We start from the raw sequence: 26,236 nt of genomic DNA, 5'->3' as shown, positions 1-26,236 counted from the left end.
GAATGGGTATGTCAGTCCTTCAATATCATTGAGGTAACCACCCAATTCTTTGAAAAAGAAAACAAAACGGTCCTTGTTTTACAAATGTAGTCTTTACAGGACCAGAGGTGTGGCTCCAAAAATAATCCAAAGCCCATACTCCCCAAACCTTCCCTATTTATTTTAAGAGGCTTGTAAATATTAAATAAAGGGGAAACGAAGTCATCCTAGGAGGAACTTGCCTGTACCTTTGAGATGCAAATGTCCTATCTGGTCTTCTCAGGAGCGCTTATCTCTGCCATCTTTTTAAAAATTTTAAAAAGAGGGGCAAAGTAATTTAGAACTTGACTTGTCAAGGATAAATAGAAATCTTAAGTGTCTTTTCTGTGAACAGTAGTAAAAAGGGTTTAGCCATCTAGGTAGGTGAGCTTGATTTGTTCCATCTGCTAGAAGCCCAATTTGAATCCAACTCCTTGTAACTGATGGCTTTTATGTTGTACCTGACTCAGGCCTGAAATTTTGGAATGGGAACTATAAGGCCTCTGTTTGTGTGTTCATATGTATCTATATGTACGTTGCAGGTATATGGTATTGCCAAAAATTAATTCGTAAAAGAGATCTACTTAATTGGCTTTTAAAAAATTAAGCGCTTATATAAATACTCAGAAATAAAAAACAATCTGGCCAAAATGAATTTCAGGTTCATGTCATCTGGAAAATATTCAGTACTACACTGCTATCTGGTATTGAGGTGGCTTAAGTTTGTTGGTTTGATTAATACAGACAAGTTAGAGTCATCCATGTTAAACATAATACTTCTGTTGTACCTAGGATTATTAGAAGTCAAATAACACCTTATTCTTTCTGTTACAAATCTGTCAACAAGAAAAGTAACTCAATGTGAAAAATACTCTTAAGAAAAGTAAGATATGTGTTTTTAGTAAAAGAAGGTGTGAAGAATGAAAAATACTGAAAAGAGTTATGCATGATCAGGATTTTCTAAGACTGGATTGAATTTAGTTGGGTAAATGGATTTTGTTAGGAATGGGCTAGAACAAGACTGGATTTGGTTTCTCCAAACTATTCTTGAAATGCTGCTTTTGACAACAGATTGTGTGAGTTTCTTTGCCTTTAAGTGACTTGTATTTGCTTTTGAGATCTTTTGTAACTTTGGTTAAGGAATAAGTATTGACTCACAGTGACCTATGACCTTATTTGATCAAGTGTTTTAAAACTTTTTGACAAACTTCCCAAATATCAAATTTTAAATAAGTTTCTTTTGATTTCCAGCTAACTTTGAGGTACTTTAGAGGTCCCTGAGGTATCTTAAAGAGAAATATTTAATTAGGATTATTTGGTGTGCTAAGTTAAATGTAATCATTTGTAATTCTGGTTATTGTAACCAAGTTTCTTTATCGATTACACTGTAATCAGATGTTTAACCATACCTTTTAAGTCTTTTGTCATTTACAGATATTTTTGTACTCTGATGCTGTTAAAAAAAAGTGCTTCGGGCTTCCCTGGTGGCGCAGTGGTTGAGAGTCCGCCTGCCGATGCAGGGGACACGGGTTCGTGCTCCAGTCACGGAGGATCCCACATGCCGCGGAGCGGCTGGGCCCGTGAGCCATGGCCGCTGAGCCTGCGCGTCCGGAGCCTGTGCTCCGCAACGGGAGAGGCCACGGCAGTGAGAGGCCCGCGTACCGGAAAAAAAAAAAAAAAAAAAAAAAAAAGTGCTTCATCATCAAGGAGATTCATAGAAAGGCTACGGAAACAATTACAACAGTTCCACATTAAGATGCTGGCTATGTGAGGATTCCAGCCCATAGCGACTTAAAACAAGGAGCTGCTCTGCCGCTGGGGCCCCGAGATCAGGCATCCAGAGATTCTTACTGCCTGACAGACAGGGCTGATGCCCCTACTCAGCCTGGAAGCAGTTATAGAAGACAGACTATCTCCCTCTGCTTCCCATAAGAATATGGGAGTAAAATCTCTGAGGGGAGAATGAAACAGGAGGGAAGGGGGCAGGGCACAACCTCTGAAAGAATGACACAGCCCGAGGACGTGACATAAACTGATCAGAACCCAATGGGTCCAAGATGGCGGACAAGTCGAATTCCACTAGACCTTGAGCCTCAGTATATGCTCACATCAGCAAGCTAAATGACACCCACAGGTGCCGTGACAGTTCCAAGACCGACCATAAGGATCAAAGAGTGGGTGGTGGCCCAATTCCCGGAAATCCCCGGCCCTTCCTAAAATAGCTGGAATACTCCTCCCACTCATTAGCCTATGAAATTACCCATTCCTATAAAAACTAACAACCCCATACCCTGGTGCCTTTCTCACCTTCTGAGATGGCCCACGCTCTGTGGAGTGTGTTTCTCCCAAGGCCTTTCTAACTTTCTGAGATGGCCCACACTCTGTCTGTGGAGTGTGTTTCTCTCTAAATAAATCCACTTCTTACCTATCACTTTGCCTCTCACTGAATTCTTTCTGCGATGAGACATCAAGAACCTGAGCTTTGGGGATTCCCTGGTGGTGCAGTGGTTAAGAGTCCACCTGCCAATGCAAGGGACACAGGTTCGATCCTTCGTCTGGGAAGATTCCCACATGCCATGGAGCAACTAAGCCCACGCGCCACAACTACTGAGCCTGTGCTCTAGAGCCCACGAGCCACAACTACTGAAGCCCACGCTCCTAGAGCCTGTGCTCCCCAACAAGAGAAGCCACCGCAATGAGAAGCCCGTGCACCGCAACAAAGAGTAGCTCCTGCTCGCTGCAACTATAGAAAGCCTGTGCACAGCGAAGACCCAACGCAGCCAAAAATAAAATTAATTAATTACAAAAAAAAAGAACCTGAGCTTCATTAAGTCCTGAAACCAGGTGTGTGATCTCAGTTGAAAGACTATGGATTTTGGCCGGGTTTAAGTCCCAGCCGCCTGGGTTCCAGTTCCAGTCTGAGGTGCACAGTTTCAGTTTTAGCACTGAAACGTCCCACACGCTAAATTCCTTGGTCCTGAGCAAAATGGGACAGTTGGTCATTCTAGAGCAGTGGTTCCCATTTCAATGGGAAAGCAGTGGGGGAATTCTTCCCCCCAGGGGGTATTCAGCAAAGTCTGGGGACTTTGAGAACTGGCTGGGGGTGAGCGGGTGGGGAGACGCTGCAGGCATCTAGTGGGAAGAGGCCGGGGACGCTGCTCACCGTCCTACACTGCTCAGGACAGCCCCTCAATGACAAAGAATTATATAGACCCAAATCTTAAACGGCGCCAAGGCTGAGGAACCTGGACATAAGTGGGTATAATCACCGTAACCTTCTCATACTTTCCTTAAATCACAAATGATCTGATAAGAAGGGCCCATGGGCAGGCATGATCTGAACTGGCCTCACGTTAAGAGAATTTATCTACTTCATAAAGAGCTTCTGGAACTGAAACCTAAACCATTCCTCCCTTCTAGCTCTTTACATTCCAGATTATCACCAAATTCTCCACCATATCTAATCTCACTTTGCAATTTATGTTCACTTGGGGATATTTTTTGGATCTAGGAGGTCTTGAACATCATCAGGCCAAATGGAGTCTAAATGGAGTCTAATTTCATTTTCTCAACAAGGGTCAGAATTATGACCGTCTCAACTAGACACTTTGGACTTAAACATTCCTGGCAGAAAGTCCTGAGTTCACAAAATAACAGTGCTTTGGGAATTCCCTGGCGGTCCAGTGGTTAGGACTCAGCACTTTCACTGCTGCGACCCGGGATGGGGAACTAAGATCCTGCAAGCAACGCTGTGGAACCTGAAACTAGCCACTGTCTATCCTAAGATTAGGCTCAAAGAACTGAAGCTCATTTAAGTGATTCTTAAAAGGACTTAGCTACCTTCATATCTTCATTTCCCACTGGTTCAGGAGGGATCTTCTGACCTTTTTTTTCTTCTTTATGCCCAAATCTGACATTTGACAGTTGTTTAATAATAATTATTTGTTCCTCTCCCATTCTGTGTACAGTGATTTTCTGAGGTCTTTAAATTTCTTCTCTGCTGCTGTGATTTACTCATTTACTCTTTTTTTTTTTTTCCTGGTACGCGGGACTCTCACTGTTGTGGCCTCTCCCATTGCGGAGCACAGGCTCCGGATGCGCAGGCTCGGCGGCCATGGCTCACGTGGCATGTGGGATCGTCCCGGACCAGGGCACGAACCCGTGTCCCCCGCATCGGCAAGCAGACTCTCAACCACTGCGCCACCAGGGAAGCTCTCATTTACTCTTCTTAATGGTTTTCTTGGTCTTTCATCCTGATCTTAATGTAATTCTTTATACTGCAGCAAAGAGATGAACAGAGTTTCCGGACTAGAGCCATCACCTGTGAGAGACAGGGCTGCTGGGGCATCACCCACAGGAAGTTCCTTGAACTTGGACACTGCCACCACTCTTCCTATAAAAGGACAGTTTGTGCTGAGATTCCGGGAAAAGAAGCCTGCCTCGTGTCAGTTCTTGGAAGGCTCTGCGTGTGGAGAGTGTTAGGGTAATGTGGCAGGGGTGTGGGGAGCACCCAGGGAAGCCAGCCACATGTGTCAACATCACCAGGCAGGAGTGAGGCAGAACCAAGGTGGAAATCACTTGACGAGATGCCCTGTAAGATCCCAACCAGGCCTAAACATTCTGTTTCTGTGATGTTCCATGGGAGTAGGTGAGGGGGCAGAAGGCAGGGGACCCGGCAGTATGAGAACCCTTGGCATGTTCTTAAGGACTGAGATGGGGACCAAATAGAAGAGCATGGACTGAAAGGTATGTCGGGAAGAAGGCTCTACATGCTCTATTTTCTCCAGTATATATACATATATATATATATGTATTTTTTAAAATAAATTTATTTATTTATTTTTGGCTGCCTTGGGTCTTCATTGCTGTGCACAGCCTTTCTCTAGTTGCGGAGAGCGGGAGCCGCTTTTCATTGTGGTGCGCGGGCTTCTCATTGCAGTGGCTTCTCTTGTTGCCAAGCACGGGCTCTAGGCGTGCGGGCTTCAGAAGTTGTAGCTCATGGGCTCTAGAGCACAGGCTCAGTAGTTGTGGTGCACGGGCTTAGTTGCTCCGCGGCAGGTGGGATCTTCCCGGACCAGGGTTCAAACCCGTGTCCCCTGCCTTGGCAGGCGGATTCTTAACCACTGCGCCACCAGGGAAGTAACATCCAGTATATATTAAAAATACTATTAATTTATTTAAGATTGTATTCTATATATATACAATATATATTTATATAGAATATATGACTGAATAGTCTAAAATATATAATGTTCTTATATACATGGCTATTGTGTACCGCCTGTCACTCATAACTAGAACACAAGTTCCCATCAGGGCAGGGATCTTTGTCCTGTCCACTGCTGCCCACCCAGCCAGCACCTAGAATGATGCCTGGCACACAGCAGGTGCTCAATACATATTTTCTGAATGAATGAAGATCGTCTCTGGATATTCAGAGGTCAATAATAACCATGAAGAGTCTTTCAAAATAGTGTGGAAATAAGCTCTTAGGTCAGAGTCTCTGGCCCCGACACTTCCTCTTTGACCTGTTGCCTGGGTAGTGGGCTCTCCCTCTGCCACATGAGCTGTGGACAGTTAGCTCGTACTGTGGGGAAGATCAGGGAGAACAGGAAGAAGAAATGTGAAAGAAAGACCCAAGCCACAGCAACAAGGCTCTACCAATGAGCTGGTAGGTAAGGTAAAGTGACCAGCTGGTGGCTTTGCTTATCCAGTTAAACAGGATTCATGGCTTAGGGAAACTGTACCCTCTCCTACCCAGAGCCACTAGAAGCCAGGAGAGGTTGCCCTGGAAGGCAAGAGCCATGTAGTGGGAGAAATGTTCGTGTCGTGCAAATCGATTCAGGCATTAGGCGGAATCACCGTTAGAAGCTGGCAACCCTCCCTGACTGGCAGCTGCCAGCACAGCCTAATTAATCCAGCAGCCCTAGTGGAGAAGAACATGACACTTCATGACTGATAAACAAGCCTAAAAATAGGCTCCATCTTTTCTCCAATGCCCCTCCACCCCCACCAGATTCCCTCCCCTCATGGGCTTCAGTGGGAGGGGACTGGAGTGATGCTAGGGATGAAGTGAAAATGAAACAGAACAAAAGAAAAGCCCCACCCTCACATGATTCTGGACAACAGGTTTTATTTAGAATCGCTGTTCCAGAGTTTGATTAGTATCTTGCCTCCTTTCCCTGGATGCCAGTTGAAACCAGGATTTTTGAAGACAAGCCAAGAAATACCACTTATTTGGTTAACTGAACTGGATCAAAGGCCCAAGGACAACCACCAAACGTACTAATGTATTAGAACTAATGTAATGTTCTAAATGCATTAGGCAGTCACCCAAATGTACTGCACATAACAGTGTATCAGACGCTATAGGAAGGGCCAGAGAGTGGAGTAACCCCACAGTACTGGGAGATAAGAAGCAAGTACTAAAAGGATAAATGGCATTTGAAAAAGACATTATGCTCAATTTAAAAATGGGCAAGGGATTTCAACAGATGTGTCTCTGAAGAAGACATATAAATGGCCCATGAGCACATGAAAAGATGCTCAATGTCATTAGTCATTAGGGAAATGTCAATCAAAACTCAAGCAAGATACCACTTCCCACCCACTAGGATGGCTGTAATCAAAAAGACGAACAATAACAAGTGTCGGTGATTATGTAGAGAAATTGGAACCCTCATACATTGCTGGAGGGAGTGTAAAATGGTGCAGCCGCTTTGGAAAACAGTCTGGAAGTCCCTCTCCCCACCCACTAGTAGCCTGGCTTGGCCTGGGAACTCAATGGGAAGCTTATGTTTGGAATTTTATTTTATTTTATTCTATTTACTTATTTTTTTGGCCATGCCATGCAGCTGGCAGGATCTCAGTTCCCCAGCCAGGGATTGAACCCAGGCCACAGCAGTGAAAGTCTGTAACCATAACCACTGGGCCACCAGGGAACTCCCCATGTTTGAAATTTTAGAACAAATGATAGAAAGAAAAAATGGACAATTCAGACCCACCCACAGCAGCCATGATGGTAACGGCAGAATGAAAAGGTCAGTTTCACTTAAAGATGGCTGTCATCATTGCTGCTCTTGGCCTCTTGGAGCTGCCCTGAGAGCTGTCCATTCTCAAGCCTCCAGATAATTCTGTGGACCACTAACATCCTTACACAAAATGTCCTTTCTGGTCAAGACAGACTCAGAGAGGAGGCCCTGATGACACAGGCACTGAGTACTTCCAATGCCCCAGATAGTTGCTTTGGGTAATAAATCAATAAAGCAGTTTCTGAGTGTGATTTGTCTTCCCATACAGATTGACATAAGGAAGAGAATGCATTCCCTTTGCCAGCTCGTGAATTCAGGTCCACAGGACATTGATATTTCTCTGCGTTAAGTTATTTATTTATTTGGCCACACTGCGTGACATGTGGGACCTTAGTTCCCTGACCAGGGATTAAACCCGCGTCCCCTGCATTGGAAGCGTGGAGTCTTAACCACTGGACCACCAGGGAAGCCCCTCTGTGTAAGTTATTAAGTGGGCACTGGAACATCTTGGCTACTTCCAGCCCAACTCTCAGGACCCTGTGGTCAGTGAAGGGGTCCACAACATGCTACAGTGACATCAGGATTATTTTGAGCTGAAGACATTTGAGAATCCAACAGTCGCAGAAAGACACTTTTTCTGAACTCCCCTTATCTGCATAAAAACACAACCTCCCAAAAGAATTCAACTGTCATAAATCCCCTCTCCGTGAGTTTCGCAACCAGAGAAGATTGACTCCGATCACCAGAGAAAAGAATTAAGCACCAGGATAAGAAATCACCTAAACAGACATTGTCACAATGTCTATCTTGTCTCCCATCCATTCTCCTAAGGCCTCATTTATTTTTCATACAAGACACTTGTTTTCCCGTAAGTCTCTTTTCTCTCCCTCCCTTATTAAAAATGGTATATAAGGGCTTCCCTGGTGGCACAGAGGTTAAGAATCCACCTGCCATTGCAGGGGACACGGGTTCAGGCCCTGGTCCGGGAAGATCCCACATGCTGCGGAGCAACTAAGCCCGTGAGTCACAACTACTGAAGCTCGCATGCCACAACTACTGAAGCCCATGCACCACAACTACTGAAGCCCGCGCACCTAGAGCCCATGCTCTGCAATAAGAGAAGCCACCGCAGTGAGAAGCCTGCGCACCGCAACAAGGAGTAGCCCCTGCTTGCCACAACTAGAGAAAGCCAGTGCGCAGCAACGAAGACCCAACGCAGCCATAAATAAATAAATTAAAATTTATTTTTTTAAAAATGGTATATAAGCCCCAAATTCTAACCACCCCTTTGAGTCACATTTTTCTGGATGCTCTCGCCTATGTACATGAATAAAAACTTGTCTTTTCTCCTGTTAATCTGTCAGTTTCAATTTAATTCTCGGGACCCAATCACCAATAACTAAGTAGACTGAAGAAAAGTTTTTCCTCCTTGACACCACTCATAAGACGGACAGATGAACTTACAAATAATGGAATCGGTTGACCTAGGACCCTACTTTGATCAGAATACAAGAACCATGTCTTAATTATTAAGAGATTCTCTCCAACACCAGAGCAATTTGTTACACACTGTCAATTTCAATACACACTCATTTAATGAATTACAATTACAAAGCAGCCTCACCAACATGGCAGTCCCATGACCTGTGCATGCAGGACATGGGTTAACTCGAGGTGGGTTAACTCTAGTTTGTAACTACAAAGTAGTAGGTTTGGTTTACTTTTATGATTACGAAAATACTTATTATTTTATAGTTATGTCACATACCAATTTTTTCTTTCTTTCTCTCTTACTAAACCATAATCTCCCTGGTTCTGAGATAAAATAATGGACCTACTTTAGATTTGTGCAAAAGGAGCTAAAGGTATTTTTTTTTCCTGTGCCTCACTGGTTATTCATTTATGTATGCTGGAGGAGAGATGAGATAATATCTGAAACAGACTTTAAGCATAGAAAATTAGGGTTGAAAAGGATCTGAAAGGTTGTCCATTTTAACCACCTACTTGATGTTTGAATCTACTCAAGGACAGCCTGACAAGGGTGTGTTCTGCTTATGCTCAAACACCCCCAGCAGCAGCATAATTGACTATAAGTCACCTTACTTTGCTCTCTGATGGCTCAAATACTTAGATTTCTTAAACTGAGCCTAAATTTTTCTCCTGGCATTCTCACCCATTGGTCTTAGTCTAATTGGTCCTCTTGAGGTCATCTAGAATACATAGTCTAATCCTTCTCCCACCTGATCAAACCATTATACACCCCAGTCTAGCTTTTCTAGGTTAAATGTCTTTGGTTTCTTCTGGTATTCTTCATATCACTTGGGTTTCTAGTCCTAAGATTCATATGAACAATTCTGGAAAAGTTCAGTACGTAGGAGAGACTCACCCTACCAGACATCAAGACTCCTTATAAAGCTGTAGTAATTAGGAATTTTAGGACTATATTCTCAAATTCTGTTTAAAAACAACCTGGTTGGCATTTTAATTAGTTTTGCCTTAAATTTATAATTGATTTGGGAATTGATGGCAACTTTATTACATAGCTTTTCCCATCCATGAATAGTCTCATTTGTCTAGGTTTTTCAAAATGTCCTCTGCTAATGTTTTATATTTTCCTCTGAAAAGATTTTGTATATCTTGTGGATTCTTTACTGGCTACCTTTAGGTTTCCTTTCTCTTATAAATGAAATTTTTTAAAATTATTTTTTCCATTTATTGCTCCCACTCTATAATAGTGTTACTGATTTTTGTATTATGAATTTTATACCCAGCAATCTTGTCAAATTCTCAAATTGATGTTAACGATCAGTCATAAATCTGATCAGGTCATGAATTACTATTATTATACTCTGAGGTATTTGATTTGCTAAAGTTTCATATAGGATTTTCCTGTCTATGTTCTTAACTGAAATCAGTCTATAAGCTTCCCTTTTATACTGTTATTGTTCAGTTTTGTTATCAAGATTCATGTGGTGGGCACTATTAGTTGCCTTCCCAGCCATCACCATGTATTTCCCACCCCCTTTCTTAGAAGCAGATCATGCCTCTCTTGAACATCTTTCCTTTTTAAATCAGGGAGGAAAATCTCACATCTCATTGGCTGGAACTAGGTCACATGCCATCCCTAGCCGCAAAGGTGGCTGGGAAAATAAGTATCTGACATTTTCAACCCATGAAATACTTAGAAATTTTTACATTTCTAAATGATGAAGGAGTTCATTTATTGTTGCTACCAATTTCTTATTGTCATGCTTTTTAATCAGTCAACAGGATCTACACAATATTGATTTTCTGGTATTTGAGACTGGTTTCTGGCCTACTTTGTATAATCAGTTTTTGTACACTTTCATGTGTGTTTGAAAGGCATGTTGGTTCCAGGGTCTATTAATGTCCACCAGATCAAGCTTGTAATTCTGTCATTTACATCTTCTCTATGTTTGTTCAATTGTTTGTCTATTCGATCTATCAGTTTATTTATTTATTTATTTATTTTTGCGGTACGCGGGCTTCTCACTGTTGTGGCCTCTCCCGTTGCAGAGCACAGGCTCCGGATGCGCAGGCTCAGCGGCCATGGCTCATGGGCCCAGCTGCTCTGCGGCATGTGGGATCTTCCCGGACCGGGGCACGAACCCGTGTCCCCTTCATCGGCAGGCGGACTCTCAACCACTGTGCCACCAGGGAAGCCCTATCAGTTTATTAAACAAGTAGGTTAAAATCTCCCATTATAACTTTAGGCCACTTGTGATTTTGTCAGTGTTGCCATATCTTTGTTGAGCTAGGTTCAGGTTTAGGGTTCAACACACATTATTATTGTGATCACTGACACATTTCGCTTTATCATCTGACAAACAAAATTTGTTTTCCATTTACTGTGCTTTTTGTAGGCTTCTCTTTGTTCTTCCTCTGCCTTCTATTGGATTGGTCAAGTTTTCTCTTGGAAGTTACATATTATTTTACTATTCTTTTAGAGGTTACCTTTACATTTTGAATACACGTATTTGCCTTAAATTAAAAAAAATATTTATTTATTTATTTGGCTGAGCCAGGTCTTAGTTGCAGCATGTGGGATCTTTTAGTTGTGGCATGCAGGCTCTTAGCTATGGCATGCAGTATCGAACCCGGGCCCCCTGCATTGGGAGCATAGAGTCTTAACCGCTGGACCACCAGGGAAGTCCCTGCCTTAAATTTTTTTAAATTAATAAACATCTTTTTTTTCTTCCTAGATGATATTAGCAACTTAGAGCACTTTTTTTTTTTACTATACTTACTACACTTTCATCTTCTGTTATTATTGTCTGTTATTTAAATTCCACAAATATACTTCCAATTACTAATTATTCATATATTTGAAACATTCTATGCTCATTCAGATTTGTCTAGATGTTTACCAATTTCTTTGTTTACTATTACTTCTAGATTCCCCCCTCCTGTTTCTTGGTTTCAATTTTCTTTTACTTCAAGTACAACCTTTAGTAGTTCTTTCAATCTGTGTCTCTGAGTAGTAACCTTTCTCAGCCCTTGATTGTCAAAAATGATTTTTTTTGCACCATTCTCAGTCCCAACACCCCAGTTACATGCACCAAGGCCACACTTCCTGTCCCCTTATAGGAATGACATCCACAGCCCCTAGATGTCAGGGCCCACGCTCAGTTCTGACACCCCCCAGCTTACTTAGCATTAACTCATCTGCTTTCCACTCCAGTTAGTTTCCTCTTTATTTCTAGTACCTGACGATTTCCCTTTCTTTGCTTTGAAATCAGCTTTATATTGTTATATTTCATCCTGTGTCTGTCATATGAGGTGGGGGGAGGGTCCGTATTAATCCTTTTAGTTATTATTACTGGAAGTCCAGATATTCTATGTATAACAAATTTCCCTCTTACTAATGTTTAGTATTCTCCTTTAAAACAAATGTCATATATTTTGATAGAGAAAACAGACATGACAGAGACAGCTGGACACTTCTTGTTCTGTTTCAGGAAACGTTACAAAGTTTTCTAATTTCTTGAATTTGGTACACAGGGAACATTCCCCAGGCAATAACTGTGGAAAATGCAATTGTCTGCCGAGAAATGGAATTTTCTGTAGGTTTGTATCTATTTTCTGGCACCGCCCCCCCCACACTTCTCTTTGCTCTACAGAGGTGATCGATGCTCCATATTTGACTTACACCCTTTGCACTAAGAATGCCACAGCAGCATATTGAGAAACCTCTCTCCGCAAGGAAGCCATCCCCAGGCTAGACCTGGAGCTCAGCTACTCCTGCAAATCCACAGCTGGCTGCAGGCTGCACTGGTTCCAAATCCTGGGCATTCACGGCTACTGATAGATGAACAAGATCAATCTCATTTGCATTTCATCGTGACTCAGGAATTCCCTGGTACGGCTTCCCTGGGAAGATTAAAATGTGTTGATGTAATCAGCCCAGTGTCGGGATATTGGCCTGAGAGATTTCCAAATACCCTGGTGACAGAATACAAACCCTCCCAGCAAGAAGCAATAGTTCCCTTCAGCCTGCTGAAGGGTAGAGGTCATACAAGAATGGGGGAATCCAAATATGGCTCCTCTCAGAGACACTTGACCGTGGCACTGAGCATGGAGAAATATTCACAAGTGTCAGTGTTTAAACTGGGGACACAGTCCAGCTACGATGCTGGAAGTGCCTTCTGAATGAGAAATGGCCAATAGGAGAGGCCATATATGGTGGTAAAGATGACAGCAATGACCACAATGGTCATTATGCTGGTTCACTGTCATAGGCAGTTACTTTTGAGAAAATATGGCACGTGACTCCAAATGTTCTGACCCAGAAAAGTGAAAGGAAGAAAATGACCTGGAAGGGGGGTGTAAGGTCGGGAGAAGATCAGACAAGCCCCAACAATCAATTATGTCATTAGTGATAAGAAAACAGAAGAGATTAAAGAATGTATTTTGCAAAACAGAAACGGCAGTCCTGATCAGCGCTGGTTGATGATCCTTGAATCTTTACCCTTTCAGAGGAGAGATGACAACCTCTACCTTGGGAAGGATGGGTCTACTTGAGAAACAGAAACCACCCGAGTACTCCATATCACTTTGGTCACAGGTGACCAGTGGTTTTGTCATCTCCCTTTGCGGACACCCGAGTGGTCACTCGGCAGGAAGTGGAGATCTTACTGAGTCAAGACCCCAACAGCACACAGCCACATTCAGCACCTACTTTTGTACAACTTACAGGCAAAGCTGCCTCTTTCCTTCTGCTAACCCGGGACCAAGGGTGAAGACAAAGTCCTTTAATTCTTAAGATCAGATTTCATCTTTAACATGTCACGGAAGGGTTGGGAGAGGTAAGAGGAAAGCTCCTCCTGACGAAAACGCACTTGAGGACTATTTTGCAGAATGCAGGGGTTTCTGTTTTTGGCAGCAACCAGACTGGCAGTTTTGGAGGGCGGATGTAAAGACTTTCCAAGTCACCTTTTTATCCCAGACAGTCACAGCCTCTACCTCAGTCTTTTTTTTTGCTGTACGTGGGCCTCTCACTGTTGTGGCCTCCCCCGTTGTGGAGCACAGGCTCCGGATACGCAGGCTCAGCGGCCATGGCTCACGGGCCCAGCCGCTCTGCGGCATGTGGGACCTTCCCGGACTGGGGCATGAACCCGCGTCCCCTGCATCGGCAGGCGGACTCTCAACCACTGCGCCACCAGGGAAGCCCTCTACCTCAGTCTTGCAGTGGGGCTGGGTGGGAGCCCCTGGGCAGGGTGGGTGCCCGGAGGCAGAGCACCGGCTGCCAGGACTCACCTGTTGAGATACACGCGTTTCTCCGTGAACTGCCCGTTCCCATGGTGAGGGTCCTCGAAGGGCTCGTTCTGGACGACCTCCACCCCTTCTCCTCGGTCGCTCTGTTCATGGCTGTGCTTGCTGATCATGTACAGCTGTCCGATTTTGTACTACAAAACACACAGACACAGAGGGGTCAGACCCATCGCTCACCTCCGAAAACTGCCCCCGCACCACCACCGCTGCTGCGCCGCAAGCAACTCAGAGCATCAGCGCTTTCTGCTGAGAAAAGAAAGCAGGCACGTGGGCCTGATGTTACTCTTCCTTAGGAAGAAGGTGGAGAACGAGCTGTGAGTAGAAAGCAGAAACGGCCCGTTCCTGTGAACACTTTGCATCACCTTGGCAGATGCTTGCCGGTGTGGCCGATGGCCTGCAAGGTTTGGCAGCCGATCAACCAACCCATGGGTAGTGGCCGGGAGGTGGGCACGCCGGAGTCTCCCTTTCCACTCTGGCCCTACAGGGTTAAGTGGCGCTGAAGTCCTATTCTGCTTGGCTCAAGACAGGCTCAGACAGGCTAAGGTTTGTGATTTCTGTGCCTTTTTTCTGCCTGATTAACTGCATTGCTGGGCACAAGAGGATTAGATGTCACCTGTCTCTTCCTTCGCCTCTCAAAGTGTTCAACTCTCCTGGAGGCCTCTGTCCCATAGAATGGTGGTTCTCAAAGGTGGCTGGACGTTAGAGTCACCTGGAAGCTTTAAAAAAAAAAAAAAAAAAAAAACCTCCAGATGCCCAGGCCCCACTATGAGTGGAAACTGTGGACCCACCTTTAGGCTGGTCCACAAGGAGGAAAATCTACAGTATCTTTAAGTCCTGGGGCCTTAGTGCAGGGCCTTCCAGGCTGAGATGCCAGAAGTTACATGTGCTTACACGAAAACGATAAAATGGAATAACATGTAATGTGAACACTTTCTGTGCCGCCTGTATCTCTGAGCTGTTCCATTCTCGTTCTTGCCTCTCTGAAAACCCTGGGGCCAGCAGGCATCTCTTCACCCAGTGAACTTCCAAAGTGACAAAACTAATTTGACGGAGGGGAAAAGAAGAGAGAGAGGAAGGAGGGAGTCAAAAGACTTTTGCACCGAGGAAGTCTGCTCAGAATCAGCAGGCAGGACGATGAGACGCTGCTGTGGTCCTTCCACAGGTTCGGTGTGAAACAACACACAGTGGCAACATCATCAAGGCCCGAGGGACGGGGGGAAGGGGCCTGAGTCTGCAGCAGGCTAATGACGGCTCCGGGTTATCCCCAAAGAGCCCAGGCCAGCAGGTATGTAGGTCCCCTGTCTATGTGCATAAGAGAGAGAAATAGATTTTAAATTAAGGGGGCATGTATAATGTACAAGTCAACAGCGCAGTCAGTTCCAAAGCTGAGAGGACACACACGTCCAAAGGCCCCTCTTCCATTCTGAGGCAGGTGCCGGGAGGGGAGTGTGAAGAGAATGGGAGAGGCTCTGGCGTGAGGCCAGCCTGAGGGACCAGGCCCAGTAACCATGACAATGGGAACAGCAGCTTTCTGGCTCTTCTCAAAGGGCAGTGCTTCCTGTCTGTGCCACGCCTCTTCCCCAGAAGGGTCTGCATTTAAAATGATTTAATGTAACTGTGTGTGTGTGCTGAGGATAAGAGCAGGGAGAGGAGAGAGGAAAATCGAAGATAAAACTTATTTTTAAACAAATTTTGGGATTAGAAACTTGCCTTGGCTTCCCCTCTTTCCTTTGCTCATAAAGACTGACTAATACTGTTTCAAGGAGGAAGACAGTGAGAAAAAGTTTACAGATTGGAGATACGTGAGATCAACACTCTACCTTATACGGATGGGCACACAAGCCTGGAACAGCATGTCCAGCTGCCCAGGGGGTGGAGATGTCACTGGCAGTTGCTTTGTACTTGGAGTTCAAAAAAATACTTGTTTACTTACAATGGAATATTACTGTGCCATAAAAAGGAAGGAAGTATTGATACTGATACTGCTTAATGTGTGTTACCAGTTGAATTGTGTTTTCCCAAAATTCATATGTTGAAGTCCCAGTACCTCAGAATGTGACCTTATTTGGAGATAGGGGCCTTACAGAGGTAATCAAATTAAAATGAGGTCATTAGGATGGGCACTAGTCCAATAGGACTGTTTTCCTTACACAAAGGGGCAAGTTGGACATAGAGACACTCACAGGAAGAATACGAGATGAAGCGATGCACGAAGATGGCCATCTACCAGCCAAGGACTGACCTGGAACAGATCCTTCCCTCCCAGCCTTCAGAAGGAACCAGCCCTGCCTGCTGACACTTGATCTTTGACTTCCACCATTCACAACTGTGAGCCCTTACAACTCTGGTTGGTTAAGCCACCCATTTTGTGGTGCTTTGCTATGGCAGCCCGAGCAAACCCATACAATGGGTACGGGGCTTCCTTCTGGGGTGATGAAAGTGTTCTGGATCTGGATAGAGGTGGTGGTTGCACAATATTGCGAATGTACTAGATGCTGCTGAATTGACTTTAAAATGGTTAATTTTGTGTTATGTGATTTCCACCTGGTGGAAAGGGAATGCTGCCGCCATTCCAGTAAACAATGAATGTTTGCCGGTCATCAAGCCATTAGCCACCGTAGCCACACAACGCCCCCCACCCCCAGCCCCAATGGCGTGCCCTGAGGGGAATTCAGGATGGAGAATAAAACGTAACATTCTGTGCTTTGGATACTGGCCCTAGACAGTTAAGATGTATAGCTAAGGAATCATTTCAATGAGCCCAGATTCTTGCATCTTCCCACACACAAAAAAACTCCAGGCCTTCCCTGGTGGCACAGTGGTTAAGAACCCGCCTGCCAATGCAGGGGACACGGGTTCGAGCCCTGGTCCAGGAAGATCCCACATGCCGCGGAGCAACTAAGCCCGTGCGCCACAACTACTGAGCCCATGCGTCACATCTACTGAAGCTCACGTGCTCTAAAGCCTGTGCTCAGCAACAAGAGAAGCCACCGCAGTGAGAAGCCCACGCACTGCAACGAAGAGGAGCCCCCGCTCACTGCAACTAGAGAAAGCCCACGCGCAGCAACGAAGACCCTACACAGCCAAAAATAATAAATAAAAATAAATAAATAAATTTATAAAGAAAAACAAAAAAAAAACTCCTATATATTCTGGCTCCTCCTTTACCTCTTTGGAGCAGTTTCTCAGAGCTCTAGGACTCAGTAAGCTCCCCAAATACAACTTAACTTGCATCTTTTAGGTTGTGCATTTTTCTTTAGTTGAAAACCTCAATTAAAAAAAAAAAAGTGTTGACCCCACTTCTGAAGCAGATACCCCTAAGCCAAAATGCTGTCAAGGGCTTTAGTCGGGGGTGGAGGGACTTGACAGAAGGGATGCCTATCCCTGGACCATCTCCAGGAGCTCCAACTCACTCACGCATGAAAATGTACGGGACCAAGGGCGACGCATGACACAGAAAAGCCATTAGCCAGACGCGAGTCAGCCTGGCTGCGCTCAGCTCGATTGCTTCCTGCCCTATTGAAAGGAAAGGGCCGAGGCAGGCAGAGGAGGGCCTGGCTGCCCAGCCTCATTGATCATTCTGGTGGCTCCTGAAAGAGCCATTGCAGGGCAGACACCAGCACTAGCTCACTAAGATAGCGTCAGTCTGTGGGCGACTGACAGACGCTGGATGCAGTAACGTGGGTGACATTGTCGGGGGTGGCGGGACACTCAAGCCCAGACACTGAGGTGGTCAAGGACCCTGCAGCTGTCACTTTATTCACGCTCAAGCAAATCAGGCCTGTTCTCTGGGTTGTGGCCATCTGAGCTGGGCCATCCAGAAGCAGAGGTTTTAAACCACAAACTGACTCAAAGACACATGCATCCAGAAGTTTCTCAATTAGAGCGGACAGGGAAGGACAGAGAGTCCTTCAACCATGTCTCAAAATCACGAGAGATACTCCTAAAAAAAATGGCTGAATCCTGGGCCATTCCAGCCCTTTTACATTCACACTCTGAGGTAGAGGGAAGTTGGGGATCTTATCCAAATACACGCTAAAAGCTGAGAACCACTGCAGCAGAGAGTGGGGAAGGCCTTCATTAGTACTTGCTCAGTACCAGACGGTGCCAAGACCAAAAGTTTCCATCTTTAGGGGGCCTGTTTCTTCTTTCCTCTTTTAACACTGAATTCTTGCAAAGCTCTATCACTAATTTAGTGAGAATACTACATCACAGATCATCAACTCCAAACAAACTTGTATGTGAAATGAAGGCTGCGAAATCCATAGACTCAGAAGGATTCTGAAGACACTGAAGCCAGAGAATCGATAACAGAATTGATAATGATGATTGTGGTGGTGATAGAGTAAAGCTTAACTGATTGCCTATCAGTGTGAGGCACCAATTAGGTGCTTTATATTCATTTCTAAGATTCAGTGATTCAGACAGGTACAATGATTCAGACAGGTACATATTTACAGATGAGGAAGCTGAGTCTCCGAGAGGCTAGAGACTTCCTCCTGCCACGTGGCTTCTAGGTGGCAGAGGTGGGGTTTGAAGACCATAGGTCTGTACTCTTTCTTCTCCACTCAGCTTCAGCCCTTATTTCTCTAACAGGTGAACTGCTTTAACAAACCTAGATCTCATTATGATGAACAAAGAGGGATGGTTCAGAGCCACTGCCTTTGAACTTTGCTATTTCAGAAGATGAAGAACAAAAGTCTGATATCATTTGAAAGATCAAAGTTCTTTAAACTGCGCGCACATATGGAATGGAGGAGCAATTTTGCTCTAACTTTGTAAAATCTACTGTTATAATTCCAGAGTTTGGGGTAATCATCATTACAGGCAATCAGGATTAGAGACAGCTCTGCGCTGCAGGGCTGAGCCTCCATGAGAGCCATCATCAGAACAGCTACCCCAAATAATTCTCTCTGTAGTCAAAAAAAAAAAATCATGGGGACGCAGATCTTTCCCATTTGCATGCAGCGTTGCATGTTTGATAAAGCTGCAGAACTCGAGGGAAGGCAGAGTTGCATAACATGCCTGGAAAAGCCAAGGGGTTTCATCACTTTGTACTTTTGCAAACTCTGTGACTGGACACAAACAAGGTACTTAATACAGTTCACCTCAAACCTTGATTTTTAGAAAAGGTGACCCCAAGTCAAAACTCCTGATTATGGTAAGGGATTATTAACTGACCATCACCAACACCTAAATAGCATCCTTGCCGTTAGAAGTACTGGACCCAAAGTTTTAGGTTCAGTAGAACCCTAAGCTTTCACTTAACTGCCCCTTCCCCCAATTGCTGAGCTTCAGAGATCTCTGCAAGGCCAGGCTCCCATATTCCCCTCCATAAAGAACCAAGGGGGTGTCATCTTTCTTCCAATCCCTCCCCCTGCCCCCTTTCTCGTCCTTCATCAGTCCCAATACCGTTTTCAAACATCTGATGTGAAAGGTGGGAACCACTGTTTTGCAATAAACATCACTCAGCCTGGATGGAGTTATTCCCTGATGTTATAACTCAGGTCTTCAAGCCCCCAGATCGGGAATCAGAATTTACAACTATTTCCACTTCTACCATCAAAACAGACGGATACCACACAATATGACAACCACGGAGAAATACCTGTCCCTCTGACTTAACCTGATATCATGTATGTTTCCATCTTTGAAATGTGCGTGATTCCTGCCTCTCTCACTCTGGCTGTGTGGAGAGAGGAAAGAGCAGAGGGTGATACAAGGTGGCATTCTTGGGAGTTTCCCACATTATTCACATCACCCTTAATGCTTTTCTTGGCTTTTTTTCCCCAGTCTTCTCTACTCTCAATACATGGACCTCAAAGCACAGTGGAGCAATTGCCTCACGATGCCCAAGGAGGCCCCTGAAGAGAGTGCCTGAAAGATAAAACATCACCCAGGACTCCAGTGCATTGCAGTCTTCACGCCAAGTGGTGCCAAAATTGTAATTCCACTCAGGGAAGGGGATGTGATGAGGCCAGATTTTAACAACCTCATATCAGAAAACTAGAGGCTAGAGCCAGCTGTTTTCTAGAATGTCACAGCACAGCTGAGGCAGTGGGACAAATGCTCTGGTCCAGCAGTCAGCAAACTATGTGGCCTGGTGCCTGTGTTTTTAAAATAAAGTTTTACTGGAACACAGCCGTACTCATTCATTCTGCGACTGCTCTCATGATACCACGGCAGACACCATGTGGTTCAAAGAGCTGAAAATATTTACTATCTGGTCTTTTACAGAAGAAGGTTGCTGACCCCTGTCTAGTGCAGTGCTACTGGGTCCAGCACTAACCAGCGCTGTCCGGGATGGTGGCCACTCACCATATGTAGCTTATGAGCATTGGAAATGGGACCTGTGTGATGGAGGGACTGAATTTAAAATTTTCTTTCCTTTTAATTAACTTAAACTTTAAAACTGATACTCGGGCTTCCCTGGTGGCGCAGTGGTTGAGAGTCCGCCTGCCGATGCAGGGGACACGGGTTCATGCCCCGGTCCGGGAAGATCCCACAGGTTGCGGAGCGGCTGGGCCCGTGAGCCATGGCCGCTGAGCCTGCACGTCCGGAGCATGTGCTCCGCAACGGGAGAGGCCACAGCAGTGAGAGGCCCACGTACCACAAAAAAAAAAACCCCAAAAAACTGATACTCGATTCAGCTATAAGAAAACTTTTACATATGTGTGAGACACACTATTCAGTAGACATAAATCTACTGTTTAAACTGAAAATTTTTATGAAATCTCAATTCACTTCAGGTACCTCTGATGAAATTTTAGCATCTGGCTTGAGGTTGCTTATAAGTGTAAAACACACACTTAGTAACAACAGCAAAAAACTTAGTAACAACAACAAAAAAAGTAAAGCTCATTAATAATTTTTAAATTGATTGCATATGGAAATGATAGTATTTTAGAGATACAGGGTTAACTAAAATATATTCTTAAAAATAACTTCACCTGTTTCTTTACATATGTGGTTGGCATTTGTGGCTCACATATTTCTATTGGATGGTGCTGGTCTAAGCCCTAAACTTGACCATCAGGGATGGAGAGTCAGGCCATCAATCCATACCAAGACTTCAGAGGCTGGCTGGTCAGGTCAAGGGTTTCCATGTGTTTCCAAGCTAGTGAGGTAGGGCACTGGTAATAAAGGGTACATTTGGAGAAGCTCTCCCTTTCTGAGGACTGGCATTACCTGGACCTCCAGAGAGGTGATAATTGTTCACTGTGTGCTATGGTGGAAAGCACTGCAGTTTTAAAATGGAAAACCTGCAGCCAAAGTCCTGATTCTGCCTTTGATGAGTTTTGTAACCCTAGACAATTGGCTTAACTGAGCCACGGTTTCTTATCATGGGACTAAGGGGCTTCCCAGGTGGCGCAGTGGTTGAGAGTCTGCCTGCTGATGCAGGGGACACGGGTTCGTGCCCCGGTCTGGGAAGATCCCATATGTTGCAGAGCGGCTGGGCCCGTGAGCCATGGCCGCTGAGCCTGCACGTCCGGACCCTGCGCTCCGCAACGGGAGAGCCCACAACAGTGAGAGGCCTGCGTACCAAAAAAAAAAAAAAAAAAAAGGACTAAGAAAACACCTCATGGGACATGGTGAGAATCAAGTGTGAAAAAAACTTACAAGTTAATATGCTTTATAAAATGTCAAACTGTACACTGTAGCAATGGCTCCTTGTGTTTGGCAACACGTCTGACTGGGAGGTGAAGATCTGTTTCATTTGTTTCCATTTCGCTACCATTCTTTTTTTTAAAAGGTCAAGTCTTATTTATTTATTTTTGGCTGCATTGGGTCTTCGTTGCTGTGCGTGGGCTCCCTCTAGTTGCAGCGAGTGGGGGCTACTCTTTGTTGCAGTGCATGCGCTTCCCATTGCGTTGGCTTCTCTTGTTGCGGAGCACGGGCTCTAGGCGTGCAGGCTTCAGTAGTTGTGGCTCATGGGCTCTAGAGCGCAGGCTCAGTGGTGGTGGCGCACGGGCTTAGCTGCTCCACGGCATGTGGGATCTTCCCGGATCAGGGCTCGAACCTGTGTCCCCTGCATTGGCAGGTGGATTCTTAACCACTGCACCACCAGGGAAGTCCCTTGCTACGGTTCTATACAGGCTAAGAGAACAAGGCATCTGCCATACACACCCCTACAATGCAAAAATCGGGGAAAACCTGACCATCAGCCCAAGACCATCATTTCCTTCTGCAAAAACTGTATTAGATGGTAGTCAGATCAAACACTTCCCAAAACGTTATAAAAAAACTTGGGAACATCCACTTATATGACGTCCCTAGGGCAGTCAAATTCACAGAGACAGAAAGTAGAATGGTTGTTGCCAGCAGGGGTGGGGAGTTAACGCTTAATAGGAGAGAGTTTCTGTGTGGGATGATGAAAAAGTCCTGGGGATGGATGGATGGTGTTGATGTTTGCATAACAATGTGAATGCACTCAGCGCCACTGAACTGTACACTTAAAAATGGTTAGAATGGTAAACTTTATGTGATGTATATTTCATCACAATTCTTTAAAAAACCCGGGACACATCGTTCTCCCCTGTCGCTTACTTACTTCACGCCTCAAGGTGGCCATCTATCAGTGATTCTATTTTTATGATTATGAAAAAGCTTTTTTTAGGACAGCGACTTCTATATTTGATGGATCTTTGGTTTGGAAGCTTATTTGTAGGTGATGAGCCAAGGGGACAGAACTATAAAATGACTTCCCCCAGAGACAATGTTGCATGAGATGCCCAACTCCTGCCATGCCGGGGGAGATGCCTGGCGCACTCTGCCCTAAACTTAAATGTCTTTGACGTTAGCAATCTGGAGGATTCCTGTTGCTGATGTTCCCAAGCAACATGGTGCTGACTGTGACAGTGTTACAGACACACACCCTGACCGAAGGGAAAGAGTGATTAACTGAATACAAGTGCATTCTGATCCCGCCAACCTTAACTAGGGTCACTGAGAACCCCAGCTCCTTACTGAACAGGACTGTCACAGTTCACAGCCCAGCTCCTCCATTTGCCTGGGAGCAACTCTACAACAAGCCCAATTCCATTTCCTTTATTCCGTTGGGAAGGTATGGTGTGTATTTTTACCTCCATGGGCTGGATCTGATTTGGGTTCTGCAAAGACATGACTGGCTAGCCCCATCAGTCTTTCTGGCTCTGCGATTCAAATGTCCAGATTTCTCCATGTAGACAAGTGAGGTTTAAAAAAAAAAAAAAAAAAAAAGGTGTAAAGTTCCTTGGTGTTTCGTCAGCTCTCTCCCTGCCAGGTCAATAAAGCACGAAAACCAATATCCGATCCCACAAAGAAAATACAAACCTGCAGCTCATATTTCAGGATATCAGTGCTTCATCACATATTTATCTTTTCTCCCGGATCTTTATAAGCAGCTATCAGAGGTGCCTTGTTTATTACGTAATACTGTGCCATAATACCAGGGTGCAGGAATGAAAAAGCTGATAAAAAGATTTAAGAAGGAGCTGGGTTATTGGACATTTAATTCAAAAATCCACCTTCTGTGACAAACTAATATAAACAGCATTGTAGGCTGGTGCTTAACCCATTCTAAGTTTTGGACTAAACTGAATAGAAATAGAGCAACTCAATGCCAAGGGAAGGGCTCAGGGTATGCTTCGTGCTGGTGCAAGCAGAACTCTATGCCTGTGACTGTACAAAACCGCAAATTGTTTCTAGTACACTCAGCCGTCCAGCAGCATAATCCACTTGACCGAGTACAGGAGGGTACAGTATATGAAAAGTATGAGTGCACATTTAAAAAAAATAAGTTTATTTATTTATTTTACTTTTGGCTGCATTGGGTCTTCGTTGCTGCACATGGGCTTTCTCTAGTTGCGGCGAGCGGGGGCTGCTCTTTGTTGCAGTATGTGGGCTTCTCATTGCAGTGGCTTCTCTTGTTGCGGAGCACGGGCTCAGCTGCTCTGCGGCATGTGGGATCTTCCCGGACCACGGCTCGAACCCGTGTCCCCTGCATTGGCAGGCGGCTTCTTAACCACTGCACCACCAGCGAAGTCCCAAGAGAGCACATTTTAACTGCTCCTTCCAACACTGACTCATCCTTGGGGGTGGTATTCTAGCCCTGAGAACTCATTTGATACACAAATTGAAAAGCCAAAATGGTAACTAACACACAGTGAGTAGAGGCTACTTTATATGAATCGGCTCAGGCAAGAGGTGTCATCCCCTGGTATTGATAAATGAGAAGCTGAACACGTTAGCCATTAGAGAGCAGCATGAAAACCCACAGAGAGAGCAGACAGGAACTGCCAGAACTCAGTTCAAAACCACAGGGGTAGTTGGCCCTTGAGGCAGAACATGGGATTTCTCCAGACGTTGGTTGGGGGACACTCTTGGTCCCTTCTCGTTCGTGCACTGAACAGAGTACATCAGGCTCTGTAGATACTGGAGGCAGAGCGATGAACGAGGTCGACCTGGTCTCCGGCGAAGAGGAGGGTTTCCTGAGTTCCACCTCGAAGACACAAGGCTGTGAGCTGAAGGAACTTGAGGCTGACATAAAAGCCACTGGACCATTTGCCAAGAAATGTGAAACCAACTGCAACTCAAGTAAATGGAGAGGTTTGGTAACAGGGCTGACTTTTAGAAAGCAATCAAGGCTCTTGTGTTTACTACAAAGCAGAAACCCACAGCCAATCACAAGACCAAAAAGGGAGAAAACTAAGATAGAACATTTCCAGAAATATATCCTGCACCGTCTCCTTGCCACACCCTGCTGTGTCAATGCTCATCTCCTTAACCTTGGCCTCATAACCAGAGGTATTTCTAGGAGACAGGTCTATCTTTATGGGGGTAACAGGCTCTTTCTTGAATTAGAAAAGCCCCTGTTTGTGAAGCCTATTGTACCTAACAATCCTTCAGGAAAATGATGGGTGACATCAAGAGATGCTGTTGTTCTGGGGCTTCCCTGGTGGCGCAGTGGTTGAGAGTCCGCCTGCCGATGCAGGGGACACGGGTTCGTGCCCCGGTCCGGGAGGATCCCACATGCCGCGGCATGGCTGGGCCCATGAGCCATGGCCGCTGAGCCTGCGTGTCCGGAGCCTGTGCTCCGCAACGGGAGAGGCCACAACAGTGAGAGGCCCGCATACCGAAAAAAAAAAAAAAAAAAAAAGAGATGCTGTTTTTCTGGTTAAAGCTAGAAATATACTCGTAGGAATGACAGCAATTAGTTTTAGTGTCTTTGAGAACGTCTGAGAGCATAAGAGCACACTGGATGCAAAGAGAGGCACTTGCTGCTTCATGTACAATTGAACAATGGGAGTTCTTAATGTTTTGAAAGAATTATTCAAGACACTTCATGCCTAGAACAAGAAGATCTCAGTAATATTTGAAGGTCACTGAACCCGTTTGCTTGCTTAAGTGCTAGCTGACACGGCAAGTGGTTTCAGGGCTCTGCTAACTCTCTAGCAATGATGAGAGAGAGTTATGACCAAGTTATATCTGTGGTTCAAAGTCTGAAAAATTCCAGCATCTGTCTTCACCCCACTTTGGAGTAGTGGCCCCAGGTTTCACATGCCTGCAGTGGTACCTGTAGCCCATAGGCAGCCATAGGGTATGTGGCTGGGTGTAGGAAAGGCACCATTCTCCTAAGCAATAGCAGCCTATGGGTGTTTCTTCCTTGGTAAAAATAAGCAGATAACTGATGGAGAAAAGTATATGGTTGTCAACTCCTGCTCTCCTGAGACAGTTAATGAAGACAGGCAAAATAGAGTAAATTGGGTACATTTCCAGGAATTGCTACATTTAAAAATCAGGAAAATGATGGGTGACATCAAGAGATGCTGTTGTTCTGGGGCTTCCCTGGTGGCGCAGTGGTTGAGAGTCCGCCTGCCGATGCAGGGGACACAGGTTTGTGCCCCGGTCCGGGAAGATCCCACATGCCGCAGAGCGGCTGGACCCGTGAGCCATGGCCGCTGAGCCTGCGTGTCCGGAGCCTGAGCTCCGCAACGGGAGAGGCCACAACAGTGAGAGGCCCACGTACCGCAATACAAAAAAAAAGAAACCCCAAAATCTATCTTTTTCAGATACATGCACCCCGATGTTCACAGCAACACTATTCATAATAGCCAAGACATGGAAGCAACCTAAATGCCCATCGACAGATGAATGGATAAAGAAGATGTGGTATATATATATACACACACACGATGGACTGCTACTCAGCCATAAAAAAGAATGAAATAATGCCATCTGCAGCAACATGGATGGACCCAGAGATGATCATACTAAGTGAAGTAAGTCAGAAAGAGAAAGACAAATATATGATATCGCTTATATGTGGAATCTAAAATATGACACAAATTAACTTATCTACAAAACAGAAACAGACTCACAGACATAGACAACAGACTTGTGGTTGCTAAAGGGGG

The 26,236-nt window shown here is 45.0% G+C and overlaps 1 protein-coding gene across 1 annotated transcript in view; it reads right to left on the bottom strand.

The window, feature by feature from the left end:
* PITPNC1 (phosphatidylinositol transfer protein cytoplasmic 1) overlaps positions 1-26,236 on the bottom strand; it is a 263,263-nt gene that overhangs the window by 117,816 nt on the left and 119,211 nt on the right. The window contains exon 2 of the mRNA XM_081219706.1: positions 13,827-13,975. Coding sequence (XP_081075832.1) covers positions 13,827-13,975 — 149 coding nt within the window. The remainder of the gene's footprint in view (positions 1-13,826; positions 13,976-26,236) is intronic.

The sequence above is a fragment of the Mesoplodon bidens genome (genome assembly GCF_964165515.1).
Source record: "Mesoplodon bidens genome assembly, chromosome: 19".
NCBI classification, from domain to species: Eukaryota; Metazoa; Chordata; class Mammalia; order Artiodactyla; family Ziphiidae; genus Mesoplodon; species Mesoplodon bidens.
Note: the sequence above shows the minus strand (reverse complement) of the source record. Positions and strands in the feature narration are given on the sequence as shown.